Genomic DNA, 18,854 nt, shown 5'->3' on the forward strand with positions numbered 1-18,854 from the left:
ATAGTGTAGTCTGTGTACTTGTTTTTCCTGGTGTTATATTGTGTTACAGCAGCAGTTTATTTGTGTTTTATCATAAGTAGGTCACAGTTATCAAGCAGCTGGTGCTGTAGTTGAATATGACAGTAAGGCAAACATCTGTGGGCTGAGATTAAAGTGTTTAAATAAAGACAGTGTAATATATTTTGTCAGAGCTATTACTTTTTTAAGTGATGTGCAACACATTTATATCTGTTAACATCTGAAAAAATGTGCTGTTGATATTCATGACACTTTAACATTTTCGTGGAACAACCGTAACTTCCGCAAATAATCAATAACAACACAGTCCCTTTAAAGTAGTTTATTTCTGACCTAAATAAATAACAAGTAGATCAAATCATAGCTAAAGCTTATCAAAAACTAAACTTCGATAATGTTACTGTGTAAAAGGTGTCTTATTTAATGTATACAACGTTAACTACAGATCAGCTACCAAACCTAGTGATCAATGATTGCCATCTCCCCTCATTTTTAGGAAACTAAAACATTAATTATTTTAGATGAGGTATTTGTTCTAGAGTTTATTTTAGCTACTAGCCAGACCATTAAACAAAAACATACTGGAAGTAAAGTTTCGCCAAGGTGCATAACTGCGACAACGCATGTGCGTCCGATGAAAATTCTATATGTAAACGCGAGACATACAGTAAGTAAAGATACAACAGTATAGCTTTAGACAGATTTCCTCTTGGCTTTTTTATTGACTAGGCGGACTATTAGGCGGTGACATCACCGCCTGCGAGAAACCTGACAAATCCTCCGAATCCTGTGTAAACCGTTTTCTGCGTAGCTGGTTTATTTTCTTTGTAAATGTGTAAATTTTTGATATTTATCTGCTTATTTTGTTTCTGTGCATGTAAATGCACTCATTCCTCTACTCTACTAGAGTCTACTGTATGATCTGTATCATCTTCATAGAAACCACATACCATAAACGTATATGCATGCAACATGAACTTATAGTAGATTCTGATTAGTTGACATCTGATTATTTGATCTGAGAGCAATTGAGGTTTTTTGGCCCATTTTGCCTTTATTTGATAGACAGTAATTAGAGAGATGACAGGAAAGTACAGGGTGGAGAGAGGGGTAAGGGATTGGCAAAGGACCTCGAGCCGGGATTCGAACTCGGGTCGCCGGAAGTGTGTCTGCACCATATGTCGGAGCACTGTCCACTACACCATCCACTGCACCTCTGACTGCAATTGAGGTGTTTTTACACAGAATATAACTTAATGCCACCCAATAAATATCACTATATAGACTTCATGATATGATGTATACAGTATAATACATGCTTAGTCTGCATACAGTATAAACTGTAATCCAAACACAGCATTTTAAATGTCCTCCCAAGGTCTTGAACTGTAGTTTGTTTGGTTCTGGCTGGCATGTGTTTACAGTTGGCACTGCGTTTCATTTTAGTAGGTCATCCTCATCTGCTCGATGTTCTCACGGGTTGTTTGCTGCCAGACATTGTGACCCATAAACAACCAGTCCCTCGTTTTCACATGCTGTAATATTTAATATTTTTTGGACCTTTGCTGAACTCAGCCAAGCCAGTTTTATCTGAGTTACACGGCAACGGTATCATTTCATTAGGTATACTGTAAAATAGTAACTGTTCATGATATTTGACCTTGTCATGTTATCTAAAGTTGTCCAATTGCATCGTGTGTCTGTTTACAGTGGCTTTTGGATCCTGAAGTGTTTAATATTATATTATGTTTCCACCGTGATTTATAAAATCTACAGTGTGTCACACCGTACTGTTTTACCCCCATAGGTGAGCTCTCTTTACAAAAGGTCTCGCCCACTGTGCTGGATTTCAACAGCTCGAAGAAATGCGACGGCACAAGCAATCCCATTCAAAGCAGCATCACCTTTCAATGCGGCAAAACCATGGTGAGCTTCATACAGCAACGCCTGCTGTGACGTTTGTTTCCTTTTCAGACTCTTGCTTAGTAAGAAGAAAACCACATAGATAGAGATTATAATGTTAGCGAGAATTGCTGTGGCTAAATTTACGATATTCCTTTAGATATGGAAAAGTTGATTGTTTTGTTTTTACTCATTTTTAGTTTCGAGTCATACCTGAATGTTTCACTTACTCACATTGTAGAGTCACTGATGAACTTCAATATGTGACCCTGCCTGTAAATACCCAGCCATAGTCATTTATTGTATTGTCTGCATAAAAGCATCCTACATAATGTAAAGATTCAGTGAAAATATAACCCTGATTTCTTTAATATTGACTGAGTAAGGTCATAGGTCAAAGTAAAATCAATGACTGAAATCAATCACAGGCCGTGTAACATTTGTGAAATGCTAACCGGTGTCATTTATCAATGGCATTTCCTTGACCAGTGAATCAAGTGTGTGATTTACATTGTTTTATTTTTTGGTAACACTTTACAATAACGTTAGTTAATGCATTAGCTAACATGAGCAAGACTTCTACAGCATTTATTAATCTTAGTTTATGTAAATAAACATTTATTAAATAAGCATGTTAATGCACAATGAACTAGCATGAACAATTGTATTTGCATTTACTAACATTAACAAAGATTAATAAATGCTGATAAACTATATTCTCCAATGTAAGTTCAAGTTAGCAGCGTGTTCAGTAATGTTTAAAATACAATCTTATTGTAAAGTGTTACCCATTTTTTCTTTGGATACAAATAAAAAACTTAAGCAGGTTTTTAATATATATTAATATGCAACCAAGGAACCTCAATAAAATGAGCAATACGACAAAACTATGGTCTAATTTTAACACGAGGTCATGTGCAGTGTTTGTAAGCCACAGAAACAGGAAGTTGAGTTTTAGAGTGCAAACCAAAGCATTCAATAATGTTTAATGTAATTAATGCTGCTAGTAGTTTGTGACTTTGATAAAAGCAGAATTGCATTTGACATCTGTGTTTTGTTTGTTTTTAACAAAAGGGTACACCGGAGTTTGTCACCGTTTCCGAGTGTGTGCATTACTTTGAATGGAGGACGTATGTCGCCTGCAAAAAAGATACATTCAAACCACAAAAAGAGGTGGGTGGAGGTGATGAGACACAGATGAGATGTGCGAGCGTGTGCATGTGTCTTAACTGTTTATGATCTTATGTTAAAAGTTGCACTACAACAACACTAAAGCATCTTCTTGTCCCCACCCCTCCTTGTATTTTATTGTTATCTCTCTCTCTTTTTTTTTTTAAAAGGTCCCCTGCTATGTATTTGACTCAGATGGGAAGAAACATGACCTCAACCCTCTAATTAAAATAAAGGACGGTTACCTGGTTGATGACTCGGACAATGACATCGATTTTTACATTAACATATGCAGAAGTCTAGGTAGGTTTCTTTATATCACGTTTATTTTTAGCAGACATTTCACTTTTTGCAGCTGCTTTGTAATGCAAGCAAATGACTTTAGCCCCTTTTACACAGAGATTACAGAAAACGCACAAACAATGTACCCAGGATGTCCGGGGATCATTTGAGTTTTGATTCATTAACTCTTTCCCCACCAGCATTTTAAAAAAGTTGCCAGTCAGTGCCAGCATTTTTATGATTTTCACAAAAGTTGAACGCCTTCCAGAAAATGTTCTTCTTTAAATATGTAAACATACAATATATCACATGAAAGAACAGATCTTTTGCTTTCAAACAAAAACGTTTCATCCATCCTTCATTTGTTCTCTTTTTATCGTCTCTCAGATATGGGTGGGTGATTCTCACGAAAACTTGGTTTTAAAAATGTCAAGCATGAAAATGTAAAAATTGCTTAAATTTACTTTTTTTTTCCCCACCAGACATTGAAAAACAAAGTCTGGAGGAAATGGGAACATTAATTTAAACACTTTTACTTATCATTTAACACTTTTTGTAACATAATTTAAAAAAATTTGTCCTAAAAAATCTCATTACCGCAACAGTCAGAAAACATCAACACTGACATATTTTCAAAATGACATGACAAACCTGAAAGAACATAATTTGGAGATTCTGCACATGCATTTAAAATCAAAGTATCATGCTTTTATTAATTAAATTAACATTTAATAAGCATATGTTGCGGTAATGATAATCAAAATGTCGTGTAAGCATTCTGACAAGACAATATTTCAAATTAACTGTAAAAAAATGATCTTACCTGGTAGTTATCTTGAAGTAACTGGTCCATGTGCTTGGTCACTCAAAATCAAACTTTATTAAAATTCTGTATGTGTGCTTAAACTGTTCTCAAAGTGTTGCGGAGGATGAGAACATCAGGCTTGGACACATAATTTTCCTAATTTTTCTTCATTATTATTATACACGAATATTCAGTAAATATTTTTTCTGTCATCTAAAGTAGGCTAGCAAAACATCCATTTATTTTTTTCTAAATATTTTTGTGTTAATTTGATTAAATTACAACATAACGCATGTTCAAACACAGCCGGACACAATTGCGGTAATGAGAATTTCAGCAGAAAATGAGATAAAATTGACAAATTATAAATTCTTATGTTGAAATCACACATTGGTCAAGGTAGAACACAGTATTGTGTTAATTCTGATGCTTTTTAATATTACTATATTACACATTTTATAGCTAAAATCATTAGTGCCGTGGTGTTTCAATGGTTTCATGAGAATCACCCGGGTAGTTTTCTTCAAAGACCTAGTTTTCAGCAAAAGGCTGAGATAATTGCATTTTTGTGAAGACTTCTGATAGAAATCCGATTTAGAGCGATGATCAAAACATACACTAAGTTTGAACTGTTTGACGTGAGTGGTTGTTTTCAGGTTGTATAAGTTGGGTAAGAGTGCCACCTGGTGGATAATAGAGGAAATATGGATTGCCAGAAAAACTCGTCATTGGCAGGGAAGCGTAGTCTCTTAATTGACGAGTTAACTCGTCAATGGCGGGGAAAGAGTTAACACTGCCAGTGATTTTCTGGAATTTGTGTGTGCATTTACACACATCCCGTAAAGACACATGACGTGTATTGTATTTGTAATCATGCACTTTTTTTTGCCAGTGTCTTAAGTTTGCTTATTATCTGTGATTTCTTTCATGAATCCAATCAATTACGGGTTGTGTTTGCGTTCACACAGAAGTCAGACTTGCAATTTCATGGATCCACATGCTAGCGATGGGACGGTTAGAATATTTCATATCATGATTATAGTGACCGAAGTTATAATGATTATCAATATTATCATGGTTTTCTTAAATTGAGATGGAAATGTTCAAAAAGAACTGATACACACACTGAAAACATTAACAAGTTTTATTTTTGAAAATCGGCAAACAACAAATAGCAGCTATATGCACTTTTTTTAAGCATAAACATTAAATCAGGGGTGTCCAGCCTATTTTGTGTGGCAATCTACTTTTAAAATGATAAAGCCGACAAGACCTACCTGCTAAAAAACATTTTTTAACAAAACACTGTTACATTTTTTTAATAACACTTTAAATTTGTGTTAGGAGGACTATCTCTACCTTGAATTTAGGGCTGTCACCATTACTCCATTCTTTTTCATTTTTCAAAAAATCCTTGAGTACATGCCGAGTACTCCTTATAACGGAATAGCGGAGACACGGTTTTGATGAAACAAACTAGAAAATGACAACATTATCAGAAGCATCTCTCTCTCGGTCGGTCGGTCGATCGGTCGCGCGCACATACACCGTGCGTGTGGATCAACTCCTGCATGAAGGCAAGAATGTGCATCCAAATTTCGGAAGTTAGACGACTCCGCTGCAGCGGGTAGGCATAAGATTTATAAAAACACACTTGAGAAGAAATGCGCAGCAACGCAAAAAGACTTGTTTCTAAGACCATAATGCCAATTTGGCACTTTGTTTTCCGAAGCTCGTGGAGTCGTGGAGCAGCATACACAGTTATTAACTTATGTGCGATCTACCAGCATTGCATTTGCGATCGACTGGTCGTATTGGACACCCCTGCATTAAATGAGCATTAACATGGAGCCCTGAGATGTATGAACCTGTTTTAATGAACAGTACCTTAAATAATAACATCAAATGCACACATAAGCAACGCATTAAAACAGAGTGCACATGTTACTGCCTTCCGCCACGCCTTCTCGTGCAAAAACCAATGTTGCATGCGCACGCCTGTATCAAGCTGATTCTGGCTGGACAGGATTTACTGCGAGTTTTCAAAATCACGGTAATGCATTCTTTCGCAGACCCCCGAAAGAAAATTTATGACAAAAACAGTTCTAAAATGTAATATTTTAATTAAACAAAACATATTAAATTAAACCTAGTAGTGATGTTGGTTAGTTGGCTTATTATTCTTTAGGTTTAATTACACAGAATTCATGATAAATTAATGTATTTTATAAATTTTCATAAAACTGGGGCCCCCCTGGCACCATCTCCCGGCCCCCAGTTTGAGAACCACTGTTTTAAACGATAATACTAACCGTCAGGACATTTTATCATGGTTAATCGTGAAACCGGTAATCGTCCCATCCCTACCACATGCTGTGTAAAATGTTTTTTTTTTGATAAGTTGGGAATATTGCTTTACCAAAGCATTTAATTTCTCTATCCAGACCGAGATGAAAGTTCCTGTCCTCAAGGTTCTGCTGCTTGTCTCAAAACCAGCAGTGGGTCCTTTGACATGGGTCACCCGGCCCAACAGCTTGAGCTCATCTCTAATGACAAGTATGTGTTATTTTCTTATTGTATTACATCCAAAAGTTCTCATCATTTATTAACCTTTCATTTTGTACTTAAAGAGCACCTATTGTCCGATTTACGGTTTTACATTTCCTTTGGTGTGTAAAGGGGATCGCACACCGGCCGCGCCGCTCAGCGCCGCGCCGTTCTAAATCAACTAAACACATTGTTTTCTATGAGTATACGCACACCGGCGCCGCCAGGTGGCGCCTGTCCGCGCCGCCCAGCTGTGACTCAGGAAGTTGTTCAAATCCCTGTCGCGCCACTCACACAGTTTAACATTAAATAACATCATATTTGTCCCAAATCATTAACGACTTACATTAGCTGCTAACGTATATTTTGCATTTTGAAGTAGACGCTATCTGACGAAGCTCGCGCTATTTAATGTGCACTTCCAGTTTACAATACCTCAGAGTTCTCCTAGGCGCGACGCGGCGCTGCGCGGCCGGTGTGCGATCCCCTTTAGTGTGTATTAGTACGTTAACGATATGCAAAAGGTACAAACCCCAAAGTAAACGATGACGCGAGTTATCGTCTCCTACGTAAATTTATTTTTTGGACTACAACAAACACACGGATTGTAGGCAACAGTTTGCTTCCTAGGACTGCTGATGTAGACAAGACCGACATTATCATAATTCCTCCCGCTTCAGACTCACAGCCTGTAAGTTAACTCCTGTTAGCATTGCATTGTGACCTAATCTTTTAAACATGGTAAGGAGCGTCACATTTCCGGCTGATGTCAGAGGTATTCAGACCAATCCAGTGTTTCCTCTAGGATTTTTTTCAGCTGTGGCGGCAGGGGGCGCCCATGATGATTATAAATGTAAAAAAAAAATTATGTAGAATATAGGCTACAGTAAACTAACATGTATTTTTTTTATACTTTTCACGGTGTCATTTACTTTTCCTTATATTTATAGCATATTGCTTTTCTATGTTTGATCTAAACTGTATTTTCTTAAAAAAACGTTACACAGCTACGTACGTAGTTCGGATATTTCATTGTAGTTTTAATGTAGTGTGCATTGCAAGTTCGTCCTCGTGTTTAGCGTACAGAGCTGTTACAAAGTCATGCAGTCCTGTTTGATAATCCGCACCGCTGTGATTGACAGAACAACCGACCAGTTATCCGACATCAGCAGCAATTTTATTTCACACCCGTACCATTTGACATAAAGACCGTGACCCCGAGCCGGTCACACCGCAAATCGCGCAGTTAACATTTACCGGTCTTCAGACAGATCTTAAACACAAATAAGCACGGGACATTTAAAAACGAGTCGAATTTTGGTCTTTGATGTTAGACCCGCATTTTACTCTTGTCTATTGAGTCCCGACCTGCATCTACAACACAAATGACACGCGAATAGCCTATTACACCCCGTTAGATCAAATATTATGCAGTTCACCCGCGGGTACCCCGACCCTGCTGTTTCGTATGAAAACAGATAAAACAGTCTGCCTCACCGTCTGCCTCAAGTTTCTATTACCAACGTTCTTCTCTTCCACGGGAATAATGTAAGTTTCCTTACAAACAGATTCGACTATTAATGTCTTGCAGTCGCATATAAGTAGTATTCAGTATTTAGCCTTTTGTTTTTGGACAAATATCTTATCATTTAATGTGAAACTTTGTGAGTGTCGATCTAAAGCACAGACGATTGACTGACAGCTGAGCGCTCAGCAGTGCGCTGCGCTTATAGCCTATACTGAATAACTAATGGCCAGATAAGTTGATAATATGAGTACAGTGATTCCAAATGAATGTCCAAAAAAACTCGTAATATGTTAAATCAAAAGTTTAATAATGTCTTTTCTCGCAGCCCTGTGCTGTGTTGGTGTAGATATGCGCCGGTGAACAGTGAATAGTCATAAAGATAAAAGTAAAACAACATTCGAAACTTCAAATGATGTATTTTTATTTGTGTAAACTCACAATAAGGAGAAAACCTTGTGCTTATTTATAATAATTAAAAACATGACGTGCTTTCTGCTGGTTTGGTTTTAGAGCGCGTCACAAAAAAAGAACAGAAACTCAAATACTTTTTTATTCGTTTTGTCAATTGAATAATTATTTAAGTGCAACATATTTCGTATAGGCTTATTTATTTTATTATTATTTCTCAAAACAGAAACGTAGCTTAATAATCCTCTGTTGATTTAAATCTATTTGTGCATGAAACTAAACCCATGGAGGAAATTATGATATTTTAGGAGATTTATTTATAAATGAGTGAACAACGCAAATCCAGAAAGGAATTTATTTCTAGACAGCCAGTCTCGCAGAGCGGACATTTCGGTTGCTTTTTTGCGAGCTGCCGATGTGGGTTTTGTCTAGAAGGGATACAGCAAATGCCGAAAAATTAAGGACTAGATTTGGAGGTAGGATTTTTAGGATGAAAACAGCGGTTCTGGCTAAATTAGATACAAATACATCCTACAATCGTGTGAAATTTTGTGTTTAGAGTTGGGTTTGTTTAAAGTATTAGGATAAAACAGTGCTCATCCAACGAGATTTCGTTTGCTGTATCCCTTCTATCCACAACCGCAGGCGTGGCGGGGATGTTTTAGGAGTGGCGGGCCGCCACGGTTGAATGTATATAGCGGAAACACTGCAATCACAACATACAGGTTAGCTGGTTTTAAGAAGACAGGGACTTCTGAAGCCACAAAAATGTAGGGTATGTTAAAAATATTTTTTTTTAAACATAAATCATGTGAACACATTGTATTATACCAAATACACAAAATAATTTTTTTTAGCAATGAAATGGGTGCTCTTTAACAAATTAACCTGTTAACCCTTATTCTCAAGGGTGTAATGAATATTTTTTATTTTCTTATAAATCATAAATTGCCCTACAACCTTTTAATCATGTTCTCCACCAATAATATTCAGTTTCTTGTCCTTTGTTTCAGGCTGAGGCTGCGGTACGAGGTAGTAAACCAAGAAATCCCAAAGTTCTGTGATGGCCACAGTCCGGCAGTGACTATAACATTCATTTGTCCCTCAACGAGACAAGCGGTATGAGAGAGAGAGTATAAACTTTTCAATTGATTTTAAGTATAGACTGATAATGTCGACTTTCTCTTTTGAATACATGCAAGTATGCATATCTGCAATAACTATTTTATGTATTGTCACTAACCATTATGTGTTATATCATGTGTTATCAGTAGAGAACCGCCAGGGCCTTCAGGCCCTCATAGAGAAAAATATAATTTCAATGCATATAACATATAATTTTTTTTTTTTAAATATCGGCCAGTTTACAATCGCTTTGCAGACCGGAGGGCCTAGGTTCCAGTCACGATTCGCTACTGTGTGTTATACAATATACTCTCACCATTGATCTCACAGTAACCTCATTGATTTCTCAGGGAAATAACCCTAAAATGATAAGCAACACAAATTGTCGGTATGAGATCGAGTGGGTGACCGAGTACGCCTGCCACAGAGATTATCTGGAGAGTCACGACTGTAAACTTACCAGCGATCAGCACGATATCGCAATCGACCTCACTCACCTGACACACGGCTGTGAGTTTAAAAGCTGCATTACACATCCACAGATTGTTTTTCACAACATATTATAAACATGAAAGTGTTTTTTTGGGGGGTAGATTGGTGTTTATTCATGTTATTTTCAATTTTTGTAGTATCAGATAAGGCCTATTCAGCCAAGGCCCAAAGTGGCAAGGACACGTACACCTTCTATCTCAATGTGTGCCAAGCGATCAGCGCTGATCAATGTGATGATGGGAAGGGTTACGTATCCGCCTGCCAGGTGAAAGAATCTGGTGACATGAAGAAGATTGCTGGGAGATATCAGAACCAAACACTGAGGTTGATCTTAATTCATATTTTCAAATGTCTTTCTGTCTCGGGTTAACATGCATTACAGATTTCACTTTGCTGTTGATAATTCAGAAATATTAAAATATGACACCCCACATTTGCTTATCAGCACCTGTTCTGTATTCAGTAGGACGGATTCACACATAAATATGTTGGGCAATCAATCATATAAAACTATTTTGGTGTCTGAAGGTATTCTGATGGAGATCTCACGCTCATCTATCCAGACGGCAGCAGGTGCACCAGTGGATTTCAGCGCATGACCATCATTAACTTTGAGTGCAACGCAACCGCTGGTGAGTGACACATGTTGACTCAGGAAGTCAGGTGTTGATATGAATAGTGATGGGCACAAGTAATCGATAGCTCAATTATTCGAACGTGGCATCGACGTTCAATCACGAAAAATGATGACTGTGTGGGTTTATTTATTTATTTGTGGTTATTGCAGCATTTGTATATCTGGTTGGCGTTAAAAGCACCTGTGGTAGTAAAGACTGGGTGCGTGTTTGACATCGATGTAAACTGCGCAAACCGGCGTATGACATTAGTACCATGCATGATTTAAAAGCTTCCTATGCGCACTCGCGCCGCGGCAACCCCTTTGATCCGCGAAACGCTATGAAGCTGAACACGCCTCGCATCACTGAGGCACTATGGTTTTAAAAGGATTGAGTAATTTTCGGATTCACTTCGGTAAGACAAAAATATAGTAGGTCAGGTGCAAAATGTACAGTGCCATCATAAGTCCCCTCATATCATCTCATATTTGAACATCATATGTCAGGAGATACCAGCGAGCCATACAAGCATTACATCTTGACTGAGTACAGGTAAGAGGACGACATGACACACATGGGTTATTCTCTCGAAATCTGTGTCCAGCATCAGAATTTTTAAAAAGCCATTGAAGCCAATTTTTGTGCACACATAAGATTAAGGTCTGAACTTACTATAACCATTATTTTTAGAGGATTTAAAACATATTTCCTATATTTTTTACCTTTTTTTAGATTATCATTATCAAAAGTTATCATTACCGCAACCATTTTAAATATATGCATTTACAAACTTATGTGTGAACTAAAAAGTTGTCTAGGTCCTATGACAAGCAAAATTAAAATTTTTATCTGGAGAGAAAAAATAAGAACTGCTTACCTGGGAGCCATCTTGAGTGTCACAGTCAATTATGTCCATTCCAACAAATGTGAGTTTCTTGAGTGCTTAAACAATTATTGAAAATTATTGCGGAGGATGAGAAAATTGGTCTTGGACACATTTATATTTCTTATTATTGTCTGTACATTTATCAATGAACCCCAAATACCACACGTTTCTTTACTGTAAATGTTTATAGTATAACATGCACTGAAACTTTTTATTGTTTAGATTTTTTATTATAAATATTTCCATGTCAAAGAACCCAAATCCAGTCATGGACACGTTGCGGTAATGAAAATGTTCCCCTTAAATGTGGAAAAAAACAGCACAATTGGTTTGTTATGATGTAATTTGAATTCATGTACAAAATAGTACACGAAAAGATGTTTGTAACTGTATGCTTCTTATTTTGATACTCTTGCTTTGCATTTACTTGTTTTATCAAAATGTTTCATGACACCTCATAAGTCAAATTTCGCAAGAATCACCCAGCTAATCGCTAAAATAATAGCAAAAGACTTAAAGCCGCTTAATGTTATGAAGCTTGTGCTTTGACTGGACGTGTTTTAAAGTGCGCTGTTATGGTTTTGCACGTTCATGTGAGAGTAAGGGCTATCCCAATTGGACCTTACTCTCACCAGGGTCTCACGGGTCCTTGAAATCCTTGAAAGTTTGTGAATCTGGGGGAAAAATTCAAGGCCCTGGGAATTTTTTGAAAATATACATACATAGATACAGGTCATTGAAAGTTCTTGAATCTATTTTATTCAAGAAGTTTTCTGGAAAAAATAATTTTATTCCCTTTGTAGTATAGGATAATATCATACAAATTCTAGACTTTAAGCACACATGCAAAAAGGTTCGACAAATGAAAATGTCTTGGGTTACGTATGTAACTGTTGTTCCCTGAGAAGGGAACAAGGCGCTGCGTCTCCCTTGCCATACTTCCACATTAAGTCCTTGAATTTGAGGGACTTGGAACTGGAAAGTCCTTGAAAGGTCCTTGAATTTGAAATAAACTAAGGGAACCCTGAACGTGAATGTGCAAAACCAAGGGTTAAGACAGAGAAATAGGATTGGACATTTTGTGCAGAGATATGCACATTGTAAAATACATTGATGTTTTATGATGGCTTAATATTATGTAGAGTGCGTCATATAGAAAGCGCTTCAGTTTGTGTTTATTCACCCTTTAGTTTCACTTCATCACGCAGCTTTTCCTATTAGAGGTTTATGTTAAAAACATTTAATTCATTAATAATCTACTATGTGTGCATTTTTCTGTCATAGTTTCTTTAAAATTGTTTTATTTAAGTTTTTTTTATTGCCTCGCCCCCAGTTAATCGAGTGCTTGTTTTTCAGACCTATTGATTCATCGAAATGAAAAAATGACATACATGCACATCCCTAGATATGAACACATCATCTCTTTAAACTAAATCCTGGTGTCAGAGATTTGGTTTACTGAGTATTTTCTGGATTTATTGCAATGACACCAGACTTGTGGTTTTCAGGAAATGGCGAGCCGGTTTTCACAGGAGAATCTGACTGCACATATTACTTTGACTGGGAGACCGCGTACGCATGTGTAAAGGAGAAGGAGGACCTGCTGTGTGAAGTCAAAGACAAGAAGAAGCGCTACAATCTTTCACCTCTATCACGCTTTCCAGGTCAGTATTTGTTGTGGTTTCTGTATTTATTCTTTGGGAACAAAACCAAAGGTTCAAGAAAAGACAAAGAAAACTGATGCAGACAACACTTCCATTTTGGTGCCTTTACCTAGCAAAATGGGTGCCTGCTGTGATGCAAGAATACTTCAGTTCGGAACCAAGTAATGTAATGGGAACAGAAACCAAAAGGGGAGCTTTTGAGCTCAAGTTCGTATCAGGCAATTGAACAAAGTTTAAAAATCTAATCAATAAAAAACTAATAAAAACATTTGGAGAGAAATAGATAATGAATTCTTGTGGGTTTAAAGGGATAGTTCGGTCAAAAAAGATATTAAACCCATGATTTACTCACCCCCAAGCTGTCCTAGTTGCATATGTCCATCGTTTTTCAGACAAATACATTTTCAGATATTTTAGAAAACATTTTAGATCTTTCAGTTGAATAAATGTAATGTTACGGGGTCCACGACCTTCAAGTCCAAAAAAATGCGTCCATCCTTCACAAATTAAATCCAAACGGCTCCAGGATGATAAACAAAGGTCTTCTGAGGGTAATCCACGTGGTGTTGTTGTAGAAATATCCATATTTAAATCTTTATTAACGTAAATAACTACCTACCGGTAGCGCCGCCATCTTAGTCGCGTCCGCATTCAGGATGAGAGCTTACGCAGCCTACGGAGGCTACTCTGCTGCTGCTCTGTCCCCCCGCCCTCCGAATTTGTCATACGTCACTAAGAAAAGTGCGTACACTACGCTAATACTCTCTCCTGAATACAGAGGAGTCTAAGATGGCGGCGCTACCGGAAGGTATTTATTTACGTTAATAAAGTTTTAAATATGGATATTTTTACAACAACACTCCGTGGATAACCCTCAGAAGACCTTTGTTTATCATCCTGGAGCCGTTTGGATTTATTTTGGGAAGGATGGACGCACTTTTTTTGGACTTGAAGGTCGTGGACCCCATAACTTTACATTTGATTAACTGAAAGATCTAAAACATTTTCTAAAATATCCGAAAATGTGTTTGTCTGAAAAACAATGGACATATGCAACTCAGACAGCTTGGGGGTGAGTAAATCATGGGTTTAATATCATTTTTGGCCGAACTATCCCTGTAATGTATTTTTCCCAAAAAGGCATTTTGTCAGCGCATAACTGTGTGTGTGTGTGTGTGTGTGTGTGTGTGTGTGTGTGTGTTTCTTATTAGAATCAAGTGGATCTCAGAATTGGGAGGCTGTGGATGCCGTTGCCAGAGATTCTGATAAGAAGAGATTTTACGTCAACGTTTGCCATAAAATTATAAAGGACAACGCGACAAACTCTTGCCCTGAGGATGCAGCAATATGTGCAGTAGGTCAGTGCAGAGATTTTTTTTTAAATACATTTGTTTGTGATTGTGTGTGTATCTCTACCTCTACAAAAAGTACACCTTCTTTGGACAAGACTAAAGATGCAACTAGAAACATTGCAAATAATGAAAGTAAAGTGTAAAAATGAAGAAACTGAACCACACGTTAGGGGGAGCTGTGGGCTATGTGACTTCCACAAACGGGTTATTCTCAAGTTTGAATGTGATCCTTGGTCGTTTTGTGTGTCGTCGTTCTTTCGTGCACTTGGAGAAACAAGCACACAAAATCAACATGGCGTTTAGTGGATTCTGACAACAATGCAGTATTTCGGGATTAGTGGATTTGAAGTATACATGTATTGTAGGGGAGAGCGCGGCACAAACTAACACTTTTTGGTTTTGGCTCAATCATTCAAAAATATTTGAGTTTGATTAATTATATTTTTACACAAGCAACAAACACATCTCTGCTACAAATAAACGTTGAAGTTTGTTTCTAGTACTTACCATTCTTAGACAATTACACCAAACGTGACAGAAGTGCAAATGTTACAACTTGCAGCATAAGTGGGGTTAATTATAACAGGCAGGGGGTTAGTTGTAACACTTGCTAAAAATTAAGTTTGCAGGCAAATATTTCAATACTATTTTGCCTATATACTTGAAGTGGATATTGTTTATATATCTGTCTATAATAGACATGTATCCACACTGTATTCATTCATCCAGCCCTTTTCTAACAATAGTTCAATTATAAATGGATACAAATGTCTAAATATGTGAGAAAAAGCAGCACGATTATGACGAAAACATTTTTTGTTTTTGAAAATAACCATACTACAGTTTCAAAATCAAATTCTGAGATAATGAGCATCAAAGTCTGATTTTAGCCATTCATTTCATTATGATTTCAATCTTTGACGTGACCTTATTCAATCAATATTAAAAATATGAAAAAAATTGACACACAATTTTTGATAAGACAGGCACATTTATTTTGTTGGCAGCCAGCAATCATTCGTGTGTAGCCTATTAAAAAAAACGTAAAGAATTACACTAACATTAGCGGTTTTCATATTGTAAGTGCTTAGGGGTTAGTTGTAACACAGCGTTACAATTAACCCCGCTGGGTTAAAATATTTTCAAGCCCACAAAAAGTTGCTAAGAGCTGCAGACATATTTCAAAACGATGCTATGTTTTAGTCAACAAGACACTGATTGATATGACATAGCATTGGTTTTGGTATCTTACACACCCAACTCAGAAACGGCTCACACTAACTCCTTTCTCAGGTCAAGGAAAAAGTATGAGTTTGGGAAGATTTCTCATTTCTCCGCAAAAAGCGCCTGAAGGGGACGATATCCGCCTCATATACACCGACGGAGACGAATGCAGGAAAAACAAGAAGTTTAATGCCATTATCACTCTGAAGTGTAAGCCAGGAGATGTTGAGAGCGCTCCTGTCATGAGGGGCGTGTCTGGTGACGGCTGCACTTATGAGTTTGAGTGGTTCACCGCCTCGGCCTGTGTCCTGTCTAAAACGGAGGGCGATGACTGCCGGGTGGAAGACCCGCAAGCAGGTATGTGACTGTGGATTGTCGTTCTATCTGTATGTTCTGGCCTAGTGGTTAAAGATCCTGTCTGGTAGGGGATTTGAAATGCCTCTTTTTGTTTGCAGGAATTTCGTTTGATTTGTCACCCCTGCGGAAACCTAGCGAAAGCTATTACAACGTTTCCAGTGACAAGTATACATACTTGATTAATGTATGTGGCGGTGTGAAGGCTGCAAAGTGTCCTGAAACTGCAGGTGCCTGTCAAGTGGACCAGAGGTATGGTTTGGACATTTAAGATTTTTGCCATTTGATTTAATAACGTCACCTCATATACAAACTATTCCTTATTGTGTCTTTACAGTGGGGTGAGCTCCTGGAATCTCGGCGAGTTTAACTCCAAACTGTCTTACTATGACGGACTGATCAAGTTGACTTACAGAAATGGCTCGCAGTACAACAACGAGCAACACACGCAGCGTTCCACACACATCTCTTTCCTGTGTGACAGATTGGCCGGCCCGGGCAAACCCGAGTTTCAGGTATCACACCTTTAATTGTGTTTCGTACCGAATATACTGTATACATAACAGGCACGCCCTTAGGCATTGTTTCTTTATGGCTTCTTGTCTTTACGATATTTTACTGTAGGTTGAAGACGAGTACACGTACAATTTCAAGTGGTATACATCTTATGCCTGTCCAGAAAGACCGCACGAGTGTGTTGTGACGGATCCCATAACACTACAGCAGTATGACCTGTCCAGGTTAGCCACCTTTCTAAAACATGCTTAAGTCCAATGGTTACGCATTGGTTTCAGGGTTCCCACGGGTCCTTGAAATCCTCAAAAGTTTGTAAATCGGGGAAAAAATTCAAGGCCCTGGGAAGTTTTTGAAAATATACATACATAGATACAGGTCATTGAAAGTGTTTGAATCTATTTTATGCAAGAAGTTTTCTGGAAAAAATCCATATTATTCCCTGTGTAGTGTATAATAAGATCATAAAAATTCTAGACTTTTTAAGCACACGTGCTAAACTGTTCGCTTTTAAATGCTTATATCTTCTGTATGCGAATGTTGATTCATACCAAAATGCTTTTTGCATAGTTGTGTTTGACACATGAAAACGTCTCAGGTTACGTATATAACTGTTGTTCACTGAGAAGGGAACGAGACGCTGCGTCTCCCTTGCTATACTTCCTGCATCCCTGTCTTTGGCAATGTTTCAGATAGAGATATACTTCCTGGCTCCCGCGTCACCCTGTTTTTGTCGTTAAGCCTCACCATTGGTTGAATTTGATATACACATTCAGACGCCCCTGGAGGCATCCCTAAAGTGTCACCGCAGTAACGCGGCATGAGTTCCCTTGAAAGGGAACTACTGTAACAATGTATATTTAAAGGTAACACTTGAAATGTGTCCCCACATTTCATCCTTGATTTTGAGGGTATTGGACCTGGAAAGTCCTTGAAAGGTCCTTGTATTTGAAGTTAACTAAGGTGTGGGAACCCTGTAGTAATGCAAAGGTCGTAGGTTTGACCTCAGGGAACACATACTAATGCCAAACTGCTATAAGTTGCTTTGGTTAAATTTAAATGCAATGCATCAACACTTACAAAAAATAGTCCCATCTCTAAAGATGGATTTAGTCTTCTGTACTAAACTAATCCTTTCATCCTTGTTGAACAGATTGTCTGTATCTAATGGTGGCAGAAACTGGCAGGTCATGGAGACGTCTGACCCCGGCGGGCCGAAATACTACATCAATGTCTGCCGGCCCGTCAAAACCGTGCCTGGCTGCGACAGGAGAGCTTCTGTCTGCGAAATGAAACTTGAAGCTGACACGGTTGGTTCACTGGTTGGACTTTTTCTCTTTCTCTGTGTTATTTTCCATCATGACATTTTATTTTTTATTATTACTCATGTTTTATTTATTTATTGATTTTTTCATTTTTACTTATTACATTGGAAATGTTGTTTGTATGTCTACTGTCTTGTATATTTGGTAAGCCAAAGAAAAATGTCCACCTTGGTGGACAATAAAGATTTATTCTATTCTATCCGGTTTGCTAAAGAAATACAGTGTATCAGTGAATTCAACCCTTGAGACAGAAAATTGACTTTACTATTACAATAGTTGATGACATTCAATTATGTAAGAGGGTTTCCCGCAGAAAATTTGTTAGTTAAGGTGGTAGGGTTGAGCGGGTGGGCGGGGCCTGGGTGTGTGGCAATCAAGGGGCGGGGCGTGCGTGTCATGATGAAAATGAAAATATTTTTATTAAAAACACTCAAATAAAACTTTATTTTGAAGAAACTATGACAGAAAACGAACACATACTAATGAATTAAATGTTTTTAACCGATACCTCTAACGGGAATAGCTGCGTGATGAAGTGAAACTAAAGGGTTAATAAACACAAACTGATGCAGATGTTGTAGAACGTCTGGCGAAGGATGATTGATAGTGCGAAGATTGTAAAAACTGAATATTTTCCACTAT

At 37.7% G+C, this 18,854-nt stretch overlaps 1 protein-coding gene across 1 annotated transcript in view; it reads left to right on the top strand.

Annotated features, from left to right (window-relative positions):
• The window catches only part of igf2r (insulin-like growth factor 2 receptor), a 43,753-nt gene that overhangs the window by 2,113 nt on the left and 22,786 nt on the right, over nt 1-18,854 (top strand). The window contains exons 3-17 of the mRNA XM_065256261.1: nt 1,826-1,944; nt 2,995-3,093; nt 3,261-3,393; nt 6,622-6,733; nt 9,674-9,779; nt 10,136-10,295; nt 10,415-10,601; nt 10,806-10,909; nt 13,289-13,444; nt 14,656-14,802; nt 16,090-16,377; nt 16,476-16,626; nt 16,712-16,889; nt 16,999-17,114; nt 18,041-18,197. Of these exons, the coding sequence (XP_065112333.1) occupies nt 1,826-1,944; nt 2,995-3,093; nt 3,261-3,393; nt 6,622-6,733; nt 9,674-9,779; nt 10,136-10,295; nt 10,415-10,601; nt 10,806-10,909; nt 13,289-13,444; nt 14,656-14,802; nt 16,090-16,377; nt 16,476-16,626; nt 16,712-16,889; nt 16,999-17,114; nt 18,041-18,197 (2,213 nt within the window). The remainder of the gene's footprint in view (nt 1-1,825; nt 1,945-2,994; nt 3,094-3,260; nt 3,394-6,621; nt 6,734-9,673; nt 9,780-10,135; nt 10,296-10,414; nt 10,602-10,805; nt 10,910-13,288; nt 13,445-14,655; nt 14,803-16,089; nt 16,378-16,475; nt 16,627-16,711; nt 16,890-16,998; nt 17,115-18,040; nt 18,198-18,854) is intronic.

This window comes from Paramisgurnus dabryanus, chromosome 12 (assembly GCF_030506205.2).
Source record: "Paramisgurnus dabryanus chromosome 12, PD_genome_1.1, whole genome shotgun sequence".
NCBI classification, from domain to species: Eukaryota; Metazoa; Chordata; class Actinopteri; order Cypriniformes; family Cobitidae; genus Paramisgurnus; species Paramisgurnus dabryanus.